Genomic DNA, 22874 nt, shown 5'->3' with positions numbered 1-22874 from the left:
AAAATAAATAATTTTAGTCGTATATTTATATATTATAATTAGTGCTCTCAAAGGATTAATCGCATCCAAAATATTTTTTTTACATAGTATACGAGTGTGTACTGTGTATATTTATTATAAATACAAACACATGCATGTATACATTAAAGACAAATATGTTATGTTTATATAATAAATATATGTATATATAATATGAAATATAAATGTATATACATGTAAATATTTTCAAAATATATATTGTATGTGTGAGTATTTATATATACATAATAATACATATATACAAAGTACACATACATATTGTAGGTAAACAAAAGCGTAAATTTTGGATGCGATGAATGATTTGAGAACACATGATATTTATATTGATATGCTGTGTAGGCGCATGTGTTGTTGCGGGACTTTTATTCTGAAGCGCGGCTGCGGCGGCCGCCATGTTTCTGTCTGGTTGCTGTGATGGAGACGCGGCGCTTCGGAGTTTAAACTTTCTGTTTTAAATTCAGAAACTCCTCTGAAATCTCAGTATCTCAGAGCTTTATTATCACACGATGCTTTTAAACTCACGGCGGAACTGAAGGCGTGCGATCAGAGAGCAGGTGAGGATTAAACTAATCGCGTTAAATCATCAGAAACGGTTAATTATTATTAAGAATGATTGTGTTTCATATTCAGCGCGTCTTTAGTGATTTTACCGATGATTTGCTTTTATATTGTGTAAAGTAGTCGTTCAGGCTTGTATGTTTATTAGCGAGAGATCATAACTAAAGCACTGATAATATCTGTTTATATGTTTATGATCCTCAGAAAAGCGATTCGGCCGTTAATCTGAGGTAAACACAAACGCTTCCGTGTCGACCTTGTCTGCATTTATTATGTTGAATTAATACGCAGTGGTTTTATTGGTAACGTGTTATCTGCGGAATATGATGTGTTTGTGAAGTTTTAATTTGAAGTAATTGAGTGAGACTAATTGAAGGCCCAGGGTGCGCGCTCTTGTCGCGCCGCCGTCACCATGACGACCACGGGGCTGCGCATCGGAGATCAGGTGGTGCTGGAGGAAGACTATGATGAGAACTACATCCCTTCAGAGCAAGGTAATCATTGCACTTCATCAGAACTGGGATTAGAGAGAATGACGGGTCTGTCTGTAAACACACACACTATGACCCTCATATGTGACAAAAACACACACACTCTCTATATCACAAAAACACACACATCTCATCTTAAATAGGCTTTAGTGGTTTGACAGAGCACTATGAACCTGATGACACATTATTGTTCTGTTTGGGTCTCAGAATATAATACTGCGTCTCTCCTGTCAGTTTCTGGGATGATTTTGTTTCTGGGGTGATTATTTTCATGATGATTAAGCTCAAATTCTCATCAATCTGGATAGAGTTTGTTTGTAATTCTCAATGAGTTCTATTACTGTCATACAGTCATGACCAGAGTTATTATAGTAATTAAAACGAAAAATGAAGCACAAACTAAAACCTTAAAAAGAAAACCGTTTCATTAACTAAAATAAAGTAAACTTTTACTATATACAGTATCTCACAGAAGTGAGTACACCCCTCACATTTTTGTAAATATTTTATTATATCTTTTCATGTGACAACACTGCAGAAATGACACTTTGCTACAATGTAAAGTAGTGAGTGTACAGCTTGTATAACAGTGTAAATTTGCTGTCCCCTCCTAATAACTCATCACACAGCCATTAATGTCTAAACCGCTGGCCACAAAAGTGAGTACACCCCTAAGTGAAAATGTCCAAATTGGGCCCAAAGTGTCAATATTTTGTGTGGCCACCATTATTTTCCAGCACTGCCTTAACCCTCTTGGGCATGGAGTTCACCAGAGCTTCACAGGTGTCCACTGGAGTCCTCTTCCACTCCTCCATGACGACATCACGGAGCTGGTGGATGTTAGAGACCTTGCGCTCCTCCACCTTCCGTTTGAGGATGCCCCACAGATGCTCAATAGGGTTTAGGTCTGGAGAGGTCTTAATGCTTGGCCAGTCCATCACCTTTACCCTCAGCTTCTTTAGCAAGGCAGTGGTCGTCTTGGAGGTGTGTTTGTGGTCGTTATCATGTTGGAATACTGCCCTGCGGCCCAGTCTCTGCTTCAGTACATGTTGGCATTCATGGTTCCCTCAATGAACTGTAGCTCCCCAGTGCCGGCAGCACTCATGCAGCCCCAGACCATGACACTCCCACCACCATGCTTGACTGTAGGCAAGACACACTTGTCTTTGTACTCCTCACCTGGTTGCCGCCACACACGCTTAACACCATCTGAACCAAAAAAGTTTATCTTGGTCTCATCAGACCACAGGACATGGTTCCAGTAATCCATGTCCTTACTGTGCGTTCACACCGCCACCGGCGAGAGCGTCAAAGTGGCCGGAAGTCATTCATTTTCAATGAGAGCCGGCGGCGAGCTCCGGCGAGAGCGGCGCGGCGAGTCTTGGACGGTGAGAGCGTCGAGGAGAGTTGAAATCAGGTCAACTTTATGGTAATGAGCTATTGGTTGGGCGGCAACCAATTGGAATGTAGAAGTCCTCCGCTTGAGAGGGTTCCAAAGAACGCAGTCCTGTAAACTTTGGTTCCGACCACATTAGTTCCCAAGCAAAATGGAAGAGAGATTAATTATTGCTGTGGCGGGTTTCCCGATAATATTTGACGTGTCCCTGTTTGTGTACAGGGACATAAATAAATAAAAATTATAGGGGACATTTTCCCACTACAACGTTTGTTTTTCAGCGGGAATGCAATTTATTTGCTCAAAACAACACCGATTTGACCAATTGCATTAAGGCTAACTTACACTTCAATCTGGACAGTTTGTAATGTAGGCTGCACACAAATTAATGTTAATCAAAGACCAAGGCTAGTAAATGTCTCCTATAATGTTGAAATTAGACTAGCACTTAACCATGAACACAAATCCACACCACACAAATGGCTTTTAATTGGATCAACCTGTTTGTTTCCTTTGCGGCTCCTTTAAATACAAGACGAGCATTCGATCTACGTCAGAGCGTCAGCGCGTCCACAAATCTTTTCTACAGCGTCTCAGTCAGGGCGGCCAGGGCGAATTTTGACGCTCTCGCCGGCGGCGGTGTGAACGCACAGTAAGTCTTCTTGTCTTCAGCAAACTGTTTGCGGGCTTTCTTGTGCATCATCTTTAGAAGAGCCTTCCTTCTGGGGCGACAGCCATGCAGACCAATTTGATGCAGTATGCGGCGTATGGTCTGAGCACTGACAGGCTGAGCCCCCACCCCTTCAACCTCTGCAGTAATGCTGGCAATGTCTATTTCCCAAACACAAGCTCTGGACATGACGCTGAGCATGTGCACTCAACTTCTTTGGTCGACCATGGCGAGGCCTGTTCTGAGTGGAACCTGTCCTGTTAAACCGCTGTATGGTCTTGGCCACCGTGCTGCAGCTCAGTTTCAGGGTCTTGGCAATCTTCTTATAGCCTATGCCATCTTTATGTAGAGCAACAATTCTTTTTTGCAGATCCTCAGAGAGTTCTTTGCCATGAGGAGCCATGTTGAACTTCCAGTGACCAGTATGAGAGAGAGAGAGAGATAACGCCATATTTAACACACCTGCTCCCCATTCACACTTGAGACCTTGTAACACTAACGAGTCGCATGACACCGGGGAGAAAAATGGCTAATTGGGCCCAGTTTGGACATTTTCCCTTAGGGGTGTACTCACTTTTGTGGCCAGCGGTTTAGACATTAATGGCTGTGTGTTGAGTTATTTTCTTCCTTCTTTCTTTCTTTCTTTTGATTTTGAAATGACGTTTGTGAAAAAACAAATTCGTACTGAAATGACTGTGAATATTTTGATGAATTTCACTTAAAGATGATCATTCTGTCTTCAGTTACTCATGACGTTCTGAACCTGTATGAGAATGAAGACAAAAGCATATCTTGTGAGAAATGTTTTTGTCCATATAATGATAGTCAATATAATACCCATATAAAGGGTCCAGTGTTGTTCTTCTGAGTTTTACTGAAGAATGTAGTCAGTAGTCATAGAGGTTTGGTGTGAGGTGCTGACGGCCTGTGTGTGTGTGTGTGTGTGTGTGTGTCAGAGATCCATGAGTACGCCGTCGAGATCGGCATCGACCCGGGGCGCGAGCCCGAGCTGCTGTGGCTGGCCAGAGAGGGGATGGTGGCGCCGCTTCCGGCCGAGTGGAAACCATGGTAACACACACGTATATTACACGCATGCACAAGCACACACACATGTTTCTTTTTGTGAATTGTGGGGACTCTCCATAGGCATAATGGTTTTTATACTGTACAAACCGTATTTTCTATCATCCTACACCAACCCTACACCTAAACTGTGCATTTTTACTTTCTGAAAAAAAATTTATAAGCTTTTGTACCCATGGGGTCCTCAATTTAGGTCTCCACCGTGACACGAGTCCCCATGAGTCTGTGTGTATTCAGGTTTAAGTCCCCACCAGGATATATACACCTGTATACACACACTCACTCACTGTGTGTGTGTGTGTGTGTGTTCAGTCAGGACGTCACTGGTGAGGTGTACTACTTTAACTTCTCCACGGGTCAGTCCACCTGGGATCATCCGTGTGATGAACACTATCGTCAGCTGGTGGAGCAGGAGCGTGAGCGCAACCAACACGCCAGAGCCGCTCCGACCGCTGTGAAGAGAGACAAGGAGAAGAAGAAGAAGAAGAAGGACAAGAAAGACAAGAAGAAAAAACTGGAGGAAGTCAGAGCTCCAGGGGTGAGAACATCTTACAGGAACATTCAGCAGTGTTCAGAAGTCTCTTCTGTTCACCAGAGCTGCGTTTATTTGATCAAAATCCAGTAAAAACAGTGAGATATTATTATAATGTAAAACAGCTGTTTTCTATGTGAATATGTGTTAAACTGTAATGTATTTCTGTGATCTGCAGCTGTATTTTCAGCATCATTACTCCAGTCTTCAGTGTCACATGATCTTCAGAAATCATAATAATATACTGATTTACTGCTCAACAAACATTTCTGATTATTATCAATGTTGAACACAGTTGTGCTGCACAATATTTTTGTGGAAACTGTAATATATTTTATTTTTCAGAATTCACAGATGAATAGAAAGTTCAAAAGAACAGCATTTATTTGAAATAGAAATATTTTGTAACATTATAAATGTCTTTACTGTCACTTTTGATCAATTTAATGCGTCCTTGATGAATAAAACTATTAATGTCTGACCCTAAACTTTTGAATGATAACGTATTGTGGTTTCCATAAAAATGTTTTCAACATTGATAATAATCAGAAATGTTTGTTGAGCAGTAAATCAGTATATTATAATGATTTCTGAAGATCATGTGACACTGAAGACTGAAGTAATGATGCTGAAAATACAGCTGCAGATCACAGAAATACATTACAGTTTAACACATATTCACATAGAAAACAGCTGTTTTAAATTATAATAATATTTCACTGTTTTTACTGAATTTTAGATCAAATAAATGCAGCCTTGATGAGCAGAAGAGACTAAAAAAACCTTTAAAAACTTTACCAATCTAAAACTTTTGAATGGTAGTGTATGTTTAACTTTTAAATAGCAGGTGTAATGATCTGTGTGCTCTCTGTCTGTAGGTGCTGGCTCCTCTCCGTGGTCTGTCTGAGGCTCCTGTCACTCCTCTCAGAGGATCTCTGGGCGCCTCGTCTGGACTCCAGTCGCTCAAAACCTCTCTCGGGGTAAAACAGCAGACGTGTACTGAAGTTGTGATTTGTGAGTGTGACTTGTTTTGGATTTTGATTTGTATTCTGTGCATCAGGCTGGCGTGTTGAGCTCTGCTGCTTCCAGAAGTGTTCATGAGGAGAGGAGCGCTGAGGAAGATGAGGAGATCTCTGAGGAAGAGGTGAGTCTGAAACACACACACTGCCTGAGTTCCACTGAACGCTGGATCAGATCTAAGTGTGTGTGTGTGTGAGTGTGTTTAGAGGCCGCGGGATTCAGCTGGACTCCTGCAGAACCTCCATCTGGATCTGGACGCTCTGGGAGCAGGACTGCAGTATGAGGTGAACACAAACACATCAATATCTCAAATATATTTGAATTTAAAAGGCATAATTTCAGTTAATGGGGAAAAAAGCTAGATAAATGTGCGCTGACGCATATCCAGTTGTTTGTGTGGAGAGAGGAAGCTGAAGCGTGTTTACAGGACATGGAGGCGCCAGAGCAATCACTTGCACTAGAAACATTTCAAAATGCGCATCATTTTTGCTCATAAAGGTAAGAATAATAGGCTACATTGTTCGGAACTGTAAAGGGTCTACTTTTATTCATGTGCACTCACAATATCAATTATAATTAAAGCTGCAAACTGTGTATGTACTGTATATATGCATCATATTATAGAACGTCTCTCAAATGCATGTTCTAAAATATATTCTGCAATTCGAGATCATAATCTGACAATATTTGTTTTCCATTTGAATTGGTTCATTTGAAAGAAGACATTTTACTCTCTATATGTTTTTAATGTCTGTAAGGCAAGTTTGTGAGGGATAGCCGATTAGTCTCCAGAAGAGACGGACGACAGCTCGCGTAAGAACTGCGACCAAGTTAAGACAAATAACTTGGTCGCAGTTCTATTGTTTAAAATATTTACTTGCTACTAGGAAGGAATTGTCCCTCTATCTTTCTCTCCACTTACTAGCTTGTACTTATTTGAACAATGACTGAGACTTGGTGTTACGAGCACTTCCTCTGTCTGATTGCCTCTTCAAGATGAATCGCTTCATGTATTCCCCAATTGTAAGTCGCTTTGGATAAAAGCGTCTGCCAAATGACTAAATGTAAATGTAAGTTTACACTGAGTTTCATGCTCAAGTTCACAGAGATGGATTCGAAAGATGCATTACTCTTATCTGTCTGAGCAAAAATGAGGGAGTATTTTAAGAGCAAGTGACTTCTGGTCGACTAACGGTTAGTCGACTATTAGGGGGCAGCCCTAATTTTTATATTGAAATAATGAAGATTTCTGTGCCACCCCTATGAAAACATCCTGGCTCCGCCACAGGTCCAACACCCGATATAGTGCATCTTATAGGGGATAGGGAGCGGCTTCAGTCAGCTTCAGTCAGTGTGTCCGCAGCTTTGACTGAGTGTGTGTGTGTGTGTGTGTGTGTGTGTGTTTCAGGACAGTGAGGTCAGTGTGACGGTTCCTCCTGAAGAAAGAACAGAACCTGAACTACAGGAATTGGCCCTGTCGAGGGATCACAGTCCAGACTCTCCTTCAGAGGTACCTGTCTGTCTCTCTGCTCCTCTCTGCAGTTTCTTTGTGTGTCTTTGTTAATAATACGCCTGTTTGTTGGAGGTTTGAGGGATTTGCATGTGACCTCACAGCCGTCTGTCTCTATCTGTCTGTCTTTCTTTCTGTTTGTCCATCTGTCTCTCTGTTTGTCCATCTGTCTCTCTGTCTGTCCGTCTGACTCTAACTGCATCCCTCCACTGTAAGGACTCGTTGTGTGGACGTCACCTCCGTTCCACAGCAGCTTCACGACCTCTGACCCCGGATGCTGCGGCGTCCAGCGGCCGAGAGGAAGAGGAGCAGATGAGCGCAGGAGCGCAGGAGGAGAAACAGTCAGATGAAGAAGAGAACGGACAGATCAGAGATGAAGAGACAGAGAATGATGAGGAGATTGAAGAGCAGATTGAGAGATTCAGCAGTCCTGAGGAGAAACAGAAGGACCGGACGGAGGAGAGAACTGAAGATGAAGATGAGAATGGACAGATTAGAGATGAAGAGACCGAGGGGGTCGATGAACAGATCGAGAGATTCAACAATCCTGAGGAGGAGGAGAAGAACCAGATGGAAGAGAAAAAAGAAGTGAGAGATCAGACTGAGAGTAAAAGTGAAGGAAGCATGGAAGAAGAGAACAGACAGATCAGAGACGAAGAGAACGAAAACCAAAAACACAGACAAGAAGAGATTGATGAAACTGATGAACAGATCGAGAGATTCAACAGTTCTCAAGAGAAGGAGACAACAGAAGAAGAGAAAAGGAAAGGAAAAGAGAACGGACAGATCAGAGATGAAGAGATGCACAACACAGAGAGTAAGGAGATTGATGAACAGATCGAGAGATTCAAGAGTGCTGAGGAGGAGGAGAAGAATGAGATGGAGGAGAGAACAGAAGAAGGAGATCAGACAGAAAGCAAAGATGATGGAAACATGGAAGAAGAGATGATTGAAAGAGGAGAACACAATTATTCCATTAACGGAGAAGCAGAGGCCATCAGAAGTGTTTCTTGTGAGGATAAAGAGAGGCTTTCAGAGCATCAGGAGGGTGAGGCAGAAGAGGATAAACATGAGGAAGAGCAGAGAGAGACTGAAGGACTCGTCTCAGAGGCTCAGAGCGACGGCTTTCAGAGAAACAGCTCTCTCCTTCAAATAACTCGCTCTAAAGCAGGGAAATTTGTGCCTCAGTGGAATCCAGTGTCCAGTGAGGTAGGACCGAGTGCCCCGCCCCTGCTCACCATGCCCCGCCCACTCCATATGCCCCGCCCCCACCCATCTGTGTTTAGTTGCTTCACTCCGTCCCACACAACACATGCAGCACTGGAGTCTGTGATTGTTTGGGGCTGTGTGAATCACCTCTGGAACCTCTGATTCAGTGATTCGTTCGTTCAGTGTTTGTGTGTCGGTGTGTCACTGCAGAGAGGAGGTGTGTCTCAGCAGTCATGTGACATCAAGAGCACCTATCAGGAACAGTCGTATTGCAGGGTCAGATCCGCTGGATAAACACAGTTACTTAAGGTCCTTGCACACCGAGTCCGAAATGTTTGTATGTGTTTTTTCATATCCGTCATCCTTTCCTATCAAAATGCTTGCTACAGATGCGAAAATGCAGAAAATCGAACCCGATCCAAATTTAGTTTTATGCCGGACGAAGGTTTCGGAGGCAGTGTGTAAATGTGATTGACAACGTGAGGTTGTATTTATTTTTTTAGCATGCGAAAAATTTCGTACTCTGTGTGCAATGACCTTTAGTCTTAAGAACTAGTCTAGCAGTTAGTCAAGAGCTAATCAGACCAATTTAACCCTTTATGTAACTGACTTAAAGTTATGAACAGTCTTGAAGAAAGAAATTAGATGACTGACTAGTAAGACTAGTTCAAGCCAATCAGAGCTCCTCTCTGCAGCAGAGCTCAATCTCCCAGCATCCTCTCCTCATACTGCTGTGTGTGTTATCTCTCTGTGTGTGTGTTATCTGTGTGTGTTATCTGTGTGTGTGTGTCTGATGTCGTGTCCTGTTCTGTGACAGGAGTCTGAGGACGGTGAAGCAGCAGTGTCGCTCTCATCCGCTGATAATGTACAGGTATGACCTCATCAACACACACACACGTATTAGTGCTGTCAATCGATTAAATAAAAAAATTAACTTATTTGTGATTGTACCTAATGTGATGCAGAGGGAATGGGAAAGGTTTTTTTTTTTTTTTTTGATGGTCGCTGTGGGTGGGATGCCATTTAAAATGAGGAAAATTTAGTGTGTTGCACTTTATGCCTGATGTATTGATGTATGTCTGTATAACTATTTTCTGTAACGCTTAATAAAAAATTGAAAAAAAAAAGAATATAAATGAACATATACAGGGCCTAAAATGAATGTTTTGCCACACCTGCCAATGGCCGGTGACTTGATAAACTTTACCGGCCTGAGAAAATTTTTAATGGCCATGAAACTCTTTTTGCAAAAACAGGCAGTTATTACTACTACAATGACTTTACATATTTACAGTGTTTTTAATTTGTCCTTTACTTTACAAAAAGACAGCAAACAGATTTATTGATTTATCTTTTTTTTTTTTACAAAAACCCCCATGTTAAGGGATTAGACCAGGGCTATTCAGTTAGCTTCATTTGAGGGCCACATTATCAAACAGAAAATTTGAAGGGGGTGGGGGCTGTCCCCGTCCCGATCTCTCTCATTAATGTCTAAAATTAGACATTAAATTGACATCTAAAATCTATAAAAGGTTAACATTAGTGCTGTCTGTCAATCGATATGATATAAATCACATATTTATATCATAATTTCACATTGAACCTCCAAATTAATGTAGAAACAGCAAAGATAGTATATTTTAAAATATGCGTTTAATGGCATATATTTACTAAGCCTATTATTAATTGATACCAATACTGCTACTGGTGTCTCTATTAAATGCATTTTCCCTCAATTCTACCTATTAATTATAGCCATTCAACATTACAGTATAATTGAAAGCCATTATTTTAAACATTTAATAGGCTCTGAAATATTAAGTGATTTTAAAACAATCTTCACATAAACTATAAATTGTATATGCATAAACTATACAGAATAATCTTTATTCAAGCTACAAAAGTTAATCAGCGACTAGAGCAGTGAGTGATTTCTCTTCTTCACTGCGGCGTAACCCCAGGTGTGTGTGGGTTATGAAGAATAAAGAAGGGAAAAGTTAATCTTCCGAAATGAAGCAGTAATATCTTCTCAGGTATAAGTTATTAGAACCGTGTCTAGGGACAAGCTGGCCATCACACTGCTCTGACCTTAACAGCCCGTTTGTATCCTATTATTTGATTCGCTCTTGTCGCTTATGACAGAACAGCATCACGATGATCTTGTCTTCGGAAAAGATTATTCTATTCGCTTACGTCAGAAACAGCAAATCTCTTAATAAACTGGCTGCTCTTCTCACTACATTGCATTGTTATATTTCGTAAAAGTTTTACCCGCCAACTGGCGACTGACACTGTTACACACTCGCCAACGCTGATATATATATATATATATATATATATATATATATATATATATATATATATATATATATATATATATATATATATATATATATATATATATATATACATACACATACACAGTATATGTATGTGTCTGGGTTGTGTGTGTCATTATTTCACTCTTTTTGTGTTTCCTCAGGCTGGTTTCCGCTCCAAACTCTCAGAGAATGTGTTTGATCTGCTGGATCTGTCACCTGCAGTGGTAACACACACACACACACACACACACACACACTTGCGGTCACACACACACAGACTCAGACTGAATGAGTCTTTAAACCGGTGGAGATGAAAATATAAAAATGTGTATGTGCGTTTCTCAGGACAGGAAGGAAGTCGAGGGCGAGGCAGATGTGGACAGCTGTGTGGACGTCTCTGACTCTGCAGACAGGTGTGTGATGATGATGATGATGATGATGATGATGGTATAAATTAGGGATGAGCAGGAACACTAATCAGTCCAGTAAGTGAATGCATTCAAGCAGTCGGTCCAAAACTGAGAATAGAGACTCGTTCAGTTTTCAGTGCAGTATTCATTCCAGTGTGTATTTAGCTTCAAACCACAAGCTCTCTCATATTCTGTGATTGTTTCTGAGCATCAGGAGCCCAGAACGGCAAGTCAAAATATGCAGTTTGTAACTATTTCAGTTCATATTTATTTTATTTTTAATGTTTATTCATAATGAAAATGACGTTTTAAATGTGTTTTTAATGTTTCATGTTTTAATTAGCAATAATAATGATGATCTGTGACTCTTATCAGGCGTGTGCATGAAACCGTGACATTAGCTCAGACGCCACTGTCGTGCTCCGCTGCCTCCACACCCACTGATGACCTCATCAGAACATCATCACATGACCAGAGACCCCCGACCGCCCGCAGCAGAACTGAGAGAGAGAGACGAGAACGAGAAGAGCAGGAGGAGAAGAAGAGATGGGAAGAAAGGGAGGAAGAGGAGAAGAGAAAGCGTGAGGAAGAGAAGAAGAGAAAAGTAGAGAGGGAGGAAGAGGAGAAACGTAAGTGTGATGAAGAGAAGAGGAAGAGACAAGAAGAGAGGGAGGAAGAGGAGTGGAAGAGACGAGAAGCTCTGAAAGAAGAGGAGAAGCGTAAATGTGATGAAGAGGCGAAGAAGAGACGAGAAGAGGAGAGGAAGAGACAAGAAGAGAGGGAGGAAGAGGAGTGGAAGAGACGAGAAGCTCTGAAAGAAGAGGAGAAGCGTAAATGTGATGAAGAGGAGAAGAAGAGACGAGAAGAGGAGAGGAAGAGGCTGGAGGAGGACGCAGAAAGACAGATGGAGGAGGAGAGGAGCAGACTGATGGAGGAGACGCAGAGGAGACTGCAGCTGCAGCTGATGGAGGACGAGGAGCGCCGGATGAAGGAGGAGAGCGCTGAAAAGCTCCGGTCAGTCACTGCTGCATTGTGGGTAGATGTGCTGTAGAAGCACCAGCACTGATGCTCACGATGCTGATATAAACTCTCATCGTCTCAGATCACATGACACAAATTACAGGTCACATGATATGTGTGTTTCAGGGTCCTGAAGGAGCAGATACTCAAACAGAGACGAGACGAGGAGGAGCGACTGAACAACGACACACACACACAACTACAACAGCTCAGGTACACACACACACACACGCACACACACACACACACACACACACACACACACACACACACACACACACACACTCACTCACTGTCACTCGTCCTGTGTGTATGTTCAGGCTTGAGAATGAGCTGAAGCTGCAGGAGCTGTGCTCAGAGCTGGAGGTGGAGCGGGAGAGGGCGGAGACTCAGAGGAGGCAGGACCTTGAGCGCCTGAAGGAGGAGTCGGAGGAGGAGCTCCGGGCTGAGAGGAGGCGGCTACAAGAGAAGAAGGAGGAGCAGCTGACCTCCATCAGACTACAGGTGTGTGTGTGTATGTGAGAGAGAGAGCAGTAAGTGTAAATGAGAGTGTGTATGTGTGTGAGAGAGAGTGAGAGCTGTAAGTATATATGTAAGTGTGTGTGCGCGTTTGTTTAATGCTGTTGTGTTTGTCAGGCTAAACTGAGTAACACACAGAAGGATTTGAGGAGCACACGACCAGAACAGCCTTTAGCAGAGTACCAGAGAGAGGTACAACACACACACACATAATTAATTATTATTATTACCACTAAATAAAGGTATTAAAATAAGAAAAACAAAATAAGTTATTTTGTTTTACGGTAAAACTGTAAAATTATACTATTTATAGTCATAATTTCATCGGATGTCCATTTTCCACAAGTTGATATGATTCTTTAGGGTCTTAATGAAAAGGCTGTAAATTAAGGGCTTTTCACACTGCGCTTAACCGCGGGTAAAGAGACGTTTCACACCTGTAATTTGAAAGCGGTGTTTTTACCCGGGGTTTGTTCAGTGTGAAATGGAGCGGTGTTTGTTTGTTGCTGCTGGACGCTTGGCAACAGACAGCCAATCAGAAATTGAGCAGCGAGGCTCGTGTCACGTCAGTAACAGGAAACGTGCGTCGTGTAAACAGCAGCTGGTGAGAGAAAAGAAAGAAAAACGCCAAAAGACAGAAAGCGTGTGAACTGGAGTGATGAGGAGACAGTATTATTCACTTTAAAGAAATTCCAAGAAATATTAGCATACTTTGCTCCGTGTTTTCTTTCTTTTGTATTTTAGTCTTTGTTTTCTTGCCTTTGTGTGTCTCATGAGGTTTAAAATGGCAAAGACCTATGCGGCGACTTTTTTTTTAATAACTAGAAAGATGCGGAAAAAGCCGTGTAAACAGGTTGCCTACTGTTCATTCAATCATTGACGCCGCAAATAAGAACGTTAACCCGGGGTTTAGGAATGTACAGTGTGAAACGACTGTTAATGAATACCCAGGATTAACAGTTAACCCCAGGTATAGTATGAGCAGTGTGAAACGTGATTACGGATAACCCAGGATTCTGTTTATCCAGGGTTTAGGATGACCCAGGGTTAACAATTTCAAGTGTGAAAAGGCCTATAGCTTGGTTAACATTTCTCAATGGTAGTGTAAAACAACACCATTTTTACCCTGTCAAAACAGCTCTGTCTACAGCAAGCTGCTTTATTGCATGTCGCTTTAAATGCAAATGAGCTCTGCTGACCCCGCCCCTCTCTTCCGAGCTGCTCTCTGAGAGACGGTGAACTTTAGCCGCATTCATCGTGAAACTTGCTAACTAGCACATTATTAGGAAAGGTGATTTGCAAAGATTCATAAAAAAACCCTTATACTCGCTTCTTCTGGAGGTGAAGCTGGGTCACGAATGATTCGCACGAACATAGACACATTTAGGCAGATCGGGGAACGGCACATTCCCTTCAGAAACAAACATAATCCTCTGCGTCTTCAGCAGCTCAGATGTCGGGAGTAAATGACGACTGCTATGTTCATTATTACATCCAACAACAGAACACCTCAATCGCTTAATCGGAGACATTCTTGTCTATGTCTGCTCCGGTGGTGAAACAATGGCGGACTGATGACCGCTCACTTAGGGCAGGTCTAAGGTAAGACACCAGTCCAGTCTGTGCTGAAACGCTGGTGTCAATCAAACAATCATGGGAGGGGCCTGTCCTGTCTATGTGACGTCACACCAACAGGCATCTGATGGAAAACCTCACAGAGCCTTAAAGCTACTCTATTGTTGATATTAAACGCTTCTAATTACACATTTGTGAAGGTTGATGTGTTGTGTTTCCAAATGAATGTTAAAGCGACTCAAACTCCCAGATACAGATGGAGCTCAACTGTGAACCGAGTCGCTCTGAGACGCTGAACTCCTGCAGATCATGAGCTGCTGACGTATAAATGAACACAGAGACATGCTTCACTCTGAAACACACAGATCGCTGACAATGACTGAATTAAATCACACCCTTTGCCAGTTCATAATTGCATGAAGCCATATTGGGATTTTACTTCTGATGTTGTGTAGCCCTGACTGGAGTGTGTTTGTGTGTGTGTGTGTGTGTTTAGCTCACAGATGTGCTGCAGGAAGTCCGGGATGAAGTTGAGAGAGATCACCGGAGGAAACTAGAACAACTGAAGGAGGAACATCAACAGGAGCTACAGAACCTGAGAGAGACACACCTGGAGCAGGTACAACACACACATACACTCACTCACTATGTCAGACTATGTCTTCGTCTGATTTACTGAGTCTGATTTTTTGTGTGTGTGTGTGTGCAGGAGAGCAGGGAGCGGGAGCGTCTGCTAGATTCTCTTCAGAAGGAGAGAGACGCTGTGATCTCTAAACACACAGCACAACTACACAAACTACAGCACACGCTGGACACACAGCTGCAGGAGATGCGCAGGACACACTCGCAGAAGGTCAGAACAACACACTCGGCACACTGTCAGCAAGTGTTTTCATGGTCATTCACCTCAGATCTGAAGGAGAAAGAAAATGAGCACATCCCAACTGTAAACATGTGCACCCATGACAGACTGTATCAGAGAATGTATTTTTAATCATCTTAAAATGGCTTAATTAGTATAAATTTGATCAAATACTCATCCAGACAGTGCTTCCAGACTCCACCCACACGCTCTTCTGATTGGCTGTGACCTCATGCGGACAGACAGATTGCTTGTCACTGGAATGTAATATAGTGTGTGTGTGTGTAGGAGTCAGGTCTGCAGGAGTGGATGGAGAAGCTGGAGATACAAACCAAAGAACTTCAAACTCAGGAGGCTGAACTTCAGTCAAAGGTACATAACTCTGTGCTTTTATTTGAATTCTTCATTCTAATGATTATATGCGTTTCAGTTCCACTGGTTTTGGTTATTATTTTAGTTTTTATTTTATCACTTTCAAGGATTGTTTGGTTGTAGTTTTTTTTATTTTTTAAAGTAGTTGGTGATTAGCTTAGTTGTAGTTTCTTATTTACTTCAGATTAATTGTTTTATTGCAGTTCTATCACGATAATAACAGTGCTTTTTATTGATCCTCATCAGGCATCAGATCTGAGGAAGAGGAGACAGCAGCTGTGTGAGGAAGAGGAGGACGTTCAGAGAGGGTTACGGGTGTGTGTGTGTGACAGGGATATCTGATACAGTCAGGAGGAATATATGACGACCCTCTCTCTTCTGTGTGTGTGTGCAGTCTCTCCCGCAGCTGCTGAAGGAGCGGGACGAGCTGCGTGAGGAGCTGCAGCGGGTGAGCGCTGATCTGCAGAGAGAGAGACAGGAGCGAGAGCGACAGAGAGAGGAGAACAGCAGGATGATGGAGGAGCGACGGCAGCTGGAGGCCAGAGTCACGCTTCTGCAGGAGAGATGTGAGCAGCTCACCTCCAGAGTCAGGTAACACTCATCATCAGCACACACACACACTCACTCGTGCACACACACTCGCGCACACACTCTCACTCACTCTCTCTCACGCACTCACTCACTCGTGCACACACACTTGCGCACACACACACACACACACACGTGCACGCACGCACGCACACACACACTCTCACTCACACACACACACACACACACACCAACACGTGCGTACACACAGAATATATTTACAGTATATATAAAATTAAGTCAGGTTTCTGTGACTGGTAGGTTTAGGGTTGGTGTAGGTTAGGTCCATACTATAGTGAGTTTTAACATTCTATTAAACATTTTTATAATTTTTTTTAAGATGTTGCCTTAGTATATTTCTGTTTTTACCATCTTCATGGGCACATTAAGACCCCACAAAGTAGTATAAACAAGTAAGTGTGTGTGTGTGTGTGCAGTGAACTGGAGCAGAGGAGCAGAGCGGAGCGAGAACAGCAGCAGGACGGAGCAGAGGACGAGCAGAAGAAGAGCAAGAGAAAGACAGAGAAGGGTTTGCGTTTGGAGGATCTGGAGGCTCCGCTGCTGCAGTCAGACACCAGCGACAACAGCGTAGATGAGTGAGTGTGTGTGTGTGTGAGAGAATCGGGTAGAAGCAGCTGGCAATCCCAGAATGCATTATGATGAGCTCTGTGAATGTGAAACAGTGCTTTGTGTTTTCAGAGTTGGTTTGATTACAGCAGGACAGCAGAGCAGGGTTTGGAGTGTGTGTTATTGTGTGTTGTTCTCTCTCTCTCAGCATGAGGCAGTACATGTGGAATGAGAGCGTGTCTCTCTTCAGGGCTCGTCAGTTTCTGGAGCGGCAGAGCGCTCGCATGTTTGACAGACAGGCAGCGCTGCGGGCAGCTCACAGCAGTCTGAAGGACCCCACGCCTGGGAGCTCAACACAGCAGCAGCTCTACCACAACCTGCAGCAGGTGTGTGTGTGTGTTTGTGTGTGAGTGAGAGAGTGTGTGAGTGAGAGAGTGTGTGCGTGTGCACGTGCGAGGTCATTCACTTAAAGGGGACCTAACACACAGTTTCACCTAATCTCATGTTAATCTAGAGTACCTATAGAGTAGTACTGCATCCTTCATATTTCCAAAAGTCTTTAGTTTTATCATATTAATAAAAGAAAGATACAACTTTACGATTCTCTCCGGAAAAAGCCGAGCTCCTGGAGGCGTGCCGTGTGAGCAGAGCTAAAGAGTGACGAGCACTTGCGCCGATCGCCAACAAAACCGAGACATTTGATGCCGTTTCACTTACTGTCTGCAGTTCTGAATCATGACCGGGATCTTTTATAGCTGGGACTGCTCCATCTTTCAGTATCAAACGATGTGCAAACCAGAGTCGAACTGGGCCTTGTTTATAAAACGTTCGTCAACAAACACACTTGAGAAACTCCATTGCTCAATCAATCAAAATGTATTTATAAAGCACAATAAAAACAACAGTAGTTGACCACTGTGCTGTACAACCTTATATAAAAGACAAATAAATATGAACATTTTTTGACCGCAATACACCAAAAGGACAATTATAAGCCCTTGAAAAAAGGTAGGTTTTTAACTTGGATTTAAATTCAGATTCAGAAGAAACTAATCGAAGGGAGACTGGAAGACTATTCCATAATTTTGGCCCAGCAATTGAAAAGGCACAGTCACCCCTCAACTTCAATCTAGATCTAGGGACCATCAATTTCATTGCTGCCCTGAAAAAACAAACTGTATCCACTGTTCACGTAACGCTGGGTTCTTTTGGGAAGCGGAACAAGGTTATCTTTCCCTCACAACCAAAAACACACTTCTTTAGAGGCATTCTTCCCAAGCGAGTCCCGTGCAGTGCAGCCGAATGAAAAGCGTTGATGGACGCGCTCTCACTCTCGCTCTGGTCGATGTGTGGACGGTCCTGTTCTGCCGGGAGAAATGTCCATATAAGGAGTTCCACCCTCGTTTACGTCAGCAAGAACCATGATCGAAAAAAACTCTCCGAAACTTGTCCTAACCCGGAAGTGAGATTTTTTTATTTATTTTTTTTTGGTACAGAAATGCTGTTATACGTCCAAATTAGTTTTTTTTAAACTTTGTCCATGCTTAGCATGAGAATCCAACTCTATAACAGTGTAAACTACTCTGAATGCATGAAACAGCATTGTACCCCCCTTTAAGTTCAGGACAGACTGAGTGAAGTCCCATTGAGCAAGCCAGTAAATGATTCAGAAATGAAAAGAAGTGTGTGTGTGTGTGTGTGTGTGTGTGTAGGAGGTGAGGGATCTGGCTGAGCTGAGGGAGACTCTTCAAAAGGGTCAAACGCTCCTGAAAGAAAAAGAGGAGAAACTCAACCAGCTCGAAACATCATTGACTGAAGAGGTACAACACACTTTATATACACACACACACACACACACACACACACACACAGACTCTTTTTGTCTTTTAAACAGAGAGCAGCTCTTCAAATGTCCTCAAACATCACATTCTACATGTTTGTTACTTGTTACTTATTTAACTTGAAGAAATTGACACAAATATACTAAAGCCACATGATGCATGATCTTATGTAGTGAATAACGCACATGACCAGGCATGTATGAAGCTCATTTGTGTGTGTGTGTGTCAGGTGTCATGTGATGATGCTGAGAGGTCAGCTGATCGGAAAGTGACGTTTGATGTGACTGAGTCAGAGATGAGCAGTGTGTACAGCCCAGAGGGAACAGGTGACACACACACACACACACACTTAAGATATTAAACACCGTAGACATGACATGCAGTGGTTGATGAGCGTCTGAACGTCTGTCAGTTCCAGTGAAGGTGCAGCAGCTGGCTGACTCTCTGCAGCTGATCTCAGGTCAGCTCAACTCTGTGTTAGGAGCTTTGGGTTCACTAACACACAAACAGACTCCGCCCCCTCTGATGACACCCATGTTGCCCCGCACCTCATGGGCGTGGCCTACAACCCCCTCCCCCTCATTGGCCAATGGACTCTCACACAGAGCCACAGACTCACTGCAGACGCGCTGGAGCATCCTCAGCTCAGGTGAGACTTTTGCGCACACACACACACGTCACCTGCTGCTTCATCTGAACATCATTCCTGTTTCCATAGAAACCAGCAGAGCACACATGACCTACTCAGGATACACAGCACCAAGGTGAGTATTAAGCCCCATTCACACCAGCAGACGATATAGTCTCTTTATTCTAAGCACACACTCATCTGCCGCTTTAAATTCTCCAGCTCGTTATAGCAGGATTCATTCTGATTGGATGTCAATGTTTTTATCGTTCATCAGCTGGAAAAAAAAAAAGTTCTGAAAGTGATTCCAGTGATATCGTTTCTCTGTGCCTTTATCGTTATATCTGTGGTGTGGACTCTTTAATATTGAGAATGATTTTTAGAACTATATCTTTATCGTTATCTTTATAGTTATCGTCCGGGGAAGTCGTGGCCTAATGGTTAGAGAGTCGGACTCGTAATCCAAAGGTTGCGGGTTCGAGTCTCGGGCCGGCAGGGATTGTAGGTGGGGGGAGTGAATGTCCAGCGCTCTCTCCACCCTCAATACCACGACTGAGGTGCCCTTGAGCAAGACACCGAACCCCCAACTGCTCCCCGGGCGCCGCAGCAGAAATGCTGCCCACTGCTCCGGGTGTGTGTTCACGGTGTGTGTGTGTGTGTTCACTGCTGTGTGTGTGTGTGTTCACTGCTGTGTGTGTGTGTGTGTGTGTGTGTGTGTGTGTGTGTTCACTGCTGTGTGTGTGTTCACTGCTGTGTGTGTGTGTGTGTGTTCACTGCTGTGTGTGTGTGTGTGTGTGTTCACTGCTGTGTGTGTGTGTTCACTGCTGTGTGTGTGTGTGTTCACTGCTTTGTGTGTGTGTGTGTGTTCACTGCTGTGTGTGTGTGTGTGTGTGTGTGTTCACTGCTGTGTGTGTGTTCACTGCTGTGTGTGTGTGTTCACTGCTGTGTGTGTGTGTGTTCACGGTGTGTGTGTGTTCACTGCTGTGTGTGTGTGTGTTCACTGCTGTGTGTGTTAGTGTGAGTGTGTGTTCACTGCTGTGTGTGTGTGTGTTCACGGTGTGTGTGTGTTCACTGCTGTGTGTGTGTGTGTGTGTGTGTGTTCACTGCTGTGTGTGTGTGTGTGTGTGTGTGTGTGTGTTCACTGCTGTGTGTGTGTGTGTGTTCACTGCTGTGTGTGTGCACGTTGGATGGGTTAAATGCAGTGCACGAATTCCGAGTATGGGTCACCATACTTGGCTGAATGTCACTTCACTTCACTTCTTGGAGTGAACTGAATTTAAATTTATGATTCTAATGGCAAAAACAGTTCTGATTTTACATGTTCATATGGGTATTTAGTGTAAAGGGGCTGATTATTGTGTGTGTGTGTGTGCAGTCTGTCGAGTCTGCGTCCATCGGAGGTCGAGGGTCAGCGGCTGCAGGGTCTTATTGAAGGAAACAAACGCTGGCTAGAGGCTCAACGGAAGAACCGCAACATGTATCCTTATATGTGTGCACACACACACACACACACACACACACACACATATACACACACACACACGCGCACACTCTCTCACACACACACACACACATTCACTCACTCTCTCACACACACACACACACACTCACACTCTCACACACACACTCACACACACTCACTCACACACACACGCACACTCTCACACGCACACTCTCGCACACTCACTCACACACGCACACTCTCTCTCACACACACACACACACTCACTCACTCACTCACTCACACACACACACACACACACTCACACACGCACTCTCTCTCTCACACACACACACACACACACACACACACACACACTCACTCACTCACTCACTCACACACACACACACACACACACACACACTCACTCACACACGCACACTCTCTCACACTCACACACACTCACACACTCACACACACACACACACACACACACACACACTCACTCACACACGCACACTCTCTCACACTCACACACACTCACACACACACGCACACTCTCACACGCACACTCTCTCGCACACTCACTCACACACGCACACTCTCTCTCACACACACACACACACACACACACACACACACTGCACAGGTGTTTCTCCTGCAGTGAAGGTGTCTGTTTTCCTGAGCGTCACACACTCAGTCCTCTGTTCCCGAGCCTCAGGAGTGTGTCCAGCAGCGGTGGATTAGTTCAGCTCAGCCTCGACGACAACAACCAGATCAAAGTTCATCATTACTGAAGCAGTGTTTCTCAGGTGTGTGTGCCGCAGGTGTTCATCAGCTGGAAGAACTGGGGAGCATTTATATGCTTACAAGAGGTTTCAAAAAACTATTTAGTTTACATTTGCATTTGTATAGCTGTGTGCAATGTATTTTTATAAACAATAAATGAATTTGACACTTGATGCCGGTGTAAGTTTGTTTCTGATGTAGTTTAGATGTTAGATATTGTCCAGTAATGTCTGTATCTTCACATTCTGAGCAGAGCAGTCTGGATCACACATTAAAACACTTCCTTCTGCTGCATTACCCTTCTCATCCACTAAACCCAGAACCATTTCACACTTCACACGATTCTATTTGGATTGCAGTAAAACCTTTCAAACTAAATATCATCTCAAAATAATCGGTTTACATTTCAGAAATATCAAAATAGTGATGAAAAAGTTGCCTTTTAGTCACAAATTAATATAAAAGACTATAAACCTTTTCAAAATGCCTAAATGACGGCCAAAAACACGAGCCGTATTAGATTATAAGTGTTAGATTATAAACATCACTTCCTGTTCGAACGGATCACGTGACAAAAACCGTTAAACCGACTGCAGGAGCGCGCGAATCTAGCGGGAGCTTCCCTGAGGTAAGACCTTTTCCTGGTGATTAACTATAGAACTTAAGAAAAAGAGTTGATTCACGTACGAGAATTGTCATCAGAAAATGTAGTTGTTCCTCAGTTAAGGTACATAAGTCCCGATCTGAATCAAATGATTCGCGTTACACGATCCGGTTTCGAAACTGAATCACTTTGCGACGCAAAAGCTCCGTGTCACCCATCACTACTGCGTATACTTCTTAAAATCATTACAAGCAAATAAATGAATGCTTGAAATACAGATGAATGGCTGTTCTGAGTTGTTTTTGCTTGATCTGAATCAGTCGAAGCGGTTCCAGTGTAAATGGCTCCATTGATTCGGTTTGTTCCTCGTCTTCAGTCGTGTTTACACGACACTGCTCTACTACTGGCTCAGCTCGCTAGTTTCATCACATTAACTGAAACAAGTGAAAATGTTTGTTTACAAATACAATATCCATATTTCCATCCCATTCCAAAGATAACTAACATTCACCAGAAATGTATGAAGATATTGAGTGAGGTGAGGTTTACTGCTAACTAGTGAAACACTGCATTAATATGACGAGCTGCAGCTCACAACACGTTAGATGGAAACATTGAGCTTCATGATGGAGTTTGTAGCTTAATTCACTAGATTTGAAATAGTTTGAGCTGCAGTTCAGTAGAAATCAGCTGAAAGCATCCAGTCTCATAACACTGAATTCAGTTACATTGATCAGTATATATTAATATTTGAGAAATGATTGCTGTTTCTATATAGAGTGATAGTCAGTGATAATAGAGGAAATGGGAGAACAAAGTTAGAGAGGCA

The 22874-nt window shown here is 43.0% G+C and overlaps 1 protein-coding gene across 6 annotated transcripts; it reads left to right on the top strand.

Moving 5' to 3' along the window:
* Window positions 1–392: 392 nt before the first annotated feature.
* On the top strand, window positions 393–21613 carry cep164 (centrosomal protein 164). Of its 6 annotated transcripts, XM_079392636.1 has the most exons (30): window positions 414–593; window positions 802–827; window positions 974–1091; window positions 4111–4222; window positions 4550–4775; window positions 5648–5749; window positions 5830–5913; window positions 5996–6073; window positions 7198–7299; window positions 7516–8508; window positions 9326–9379; window positions 10991–11053; window positions 11175–11242; window positions 11615–12253; window positions 12386–12472; window positions 12580–12763; window positions 12896–12970; window positions 14850–14972; window positions 15063–15206; window positions 15504–15587; window positions 15834–15902; window positions 15982–16178; window positions 16613–16771; window positions 16951–17128; window positions 18455–18562; window positions 18813–18909; window positions 18996–19232; window positions 19302–19347; window positions 20587–20688; window positions 21353–21613. In XM_079392636.1, the coding sequence occupies exons 3-30, from the start codon at window positions 1010–1012 to the stop codon at window positions 21447–21449; spliced, it is 4590 nt and encodes a 1529-aa protein (XP_079248762.1). In that variant the 5' UTR covers window positions 414–593; window positions 802–827; window positions 974–1009; the 3' UTR covers window positions 21450–21613. The 6 variants fall into 6 exon arrangements, with proteins under 6 accessions (XP_079248763.1, XP_079248765.1, XP_079248764.1 ...); XM_079392637.1 differs by having other exon boundaries at window positions 393–593; window positions 802–1091; window positions 16993–17128; XM_079392638.1 differs by lacking the exon at window positions 7516–8508 and having other exon boundaries at window positions 404–593.
* The last annotated feature ends 1261 nt before the right edge of the window (window positions 21614–22874 follow it).

Source organism: Barbus barbus, assembly GCF_936440315.1.
Source record: "Barbus barbus genome assembly, chromosome: 34".
In the NCBI taxonomy this organism is placed as follows: domain Eukaryota; kingdom Metazoa; phylum Chordata; class Actinopteri; order Cypriniformes; family Cyprinidae; genus Barbus; species Barbus barbus.
The sequence above is the reverse complement of the archived record's forward strand: the minus strand, read 5'-3'. Positions and strand labels throughout refer to the sequence as shown.

Coding starts and splice junctions, on each gene's coding strand:
- cep164 (XM_079392636.1), top strand. CDS start 1,010: ATGACGACCACGGGGCTGCGCATCGGAGATCAGGTGGTGCTGGAGGAA. Junction 1,092..4,110: donor CTACATCCCTTCAGAGCAAG/GTAATCATTGCA, acceptor TGTGTGTGTCAG/AGATCCATGAGTACGCCGTC. Junction 16,772..16,950: donor AGCGACAACAGCGTAGATGA/GTGAGTGTGTGT, acceptor TCTCTCTCTCAG/CATGAGGCAGTACATGTGGA.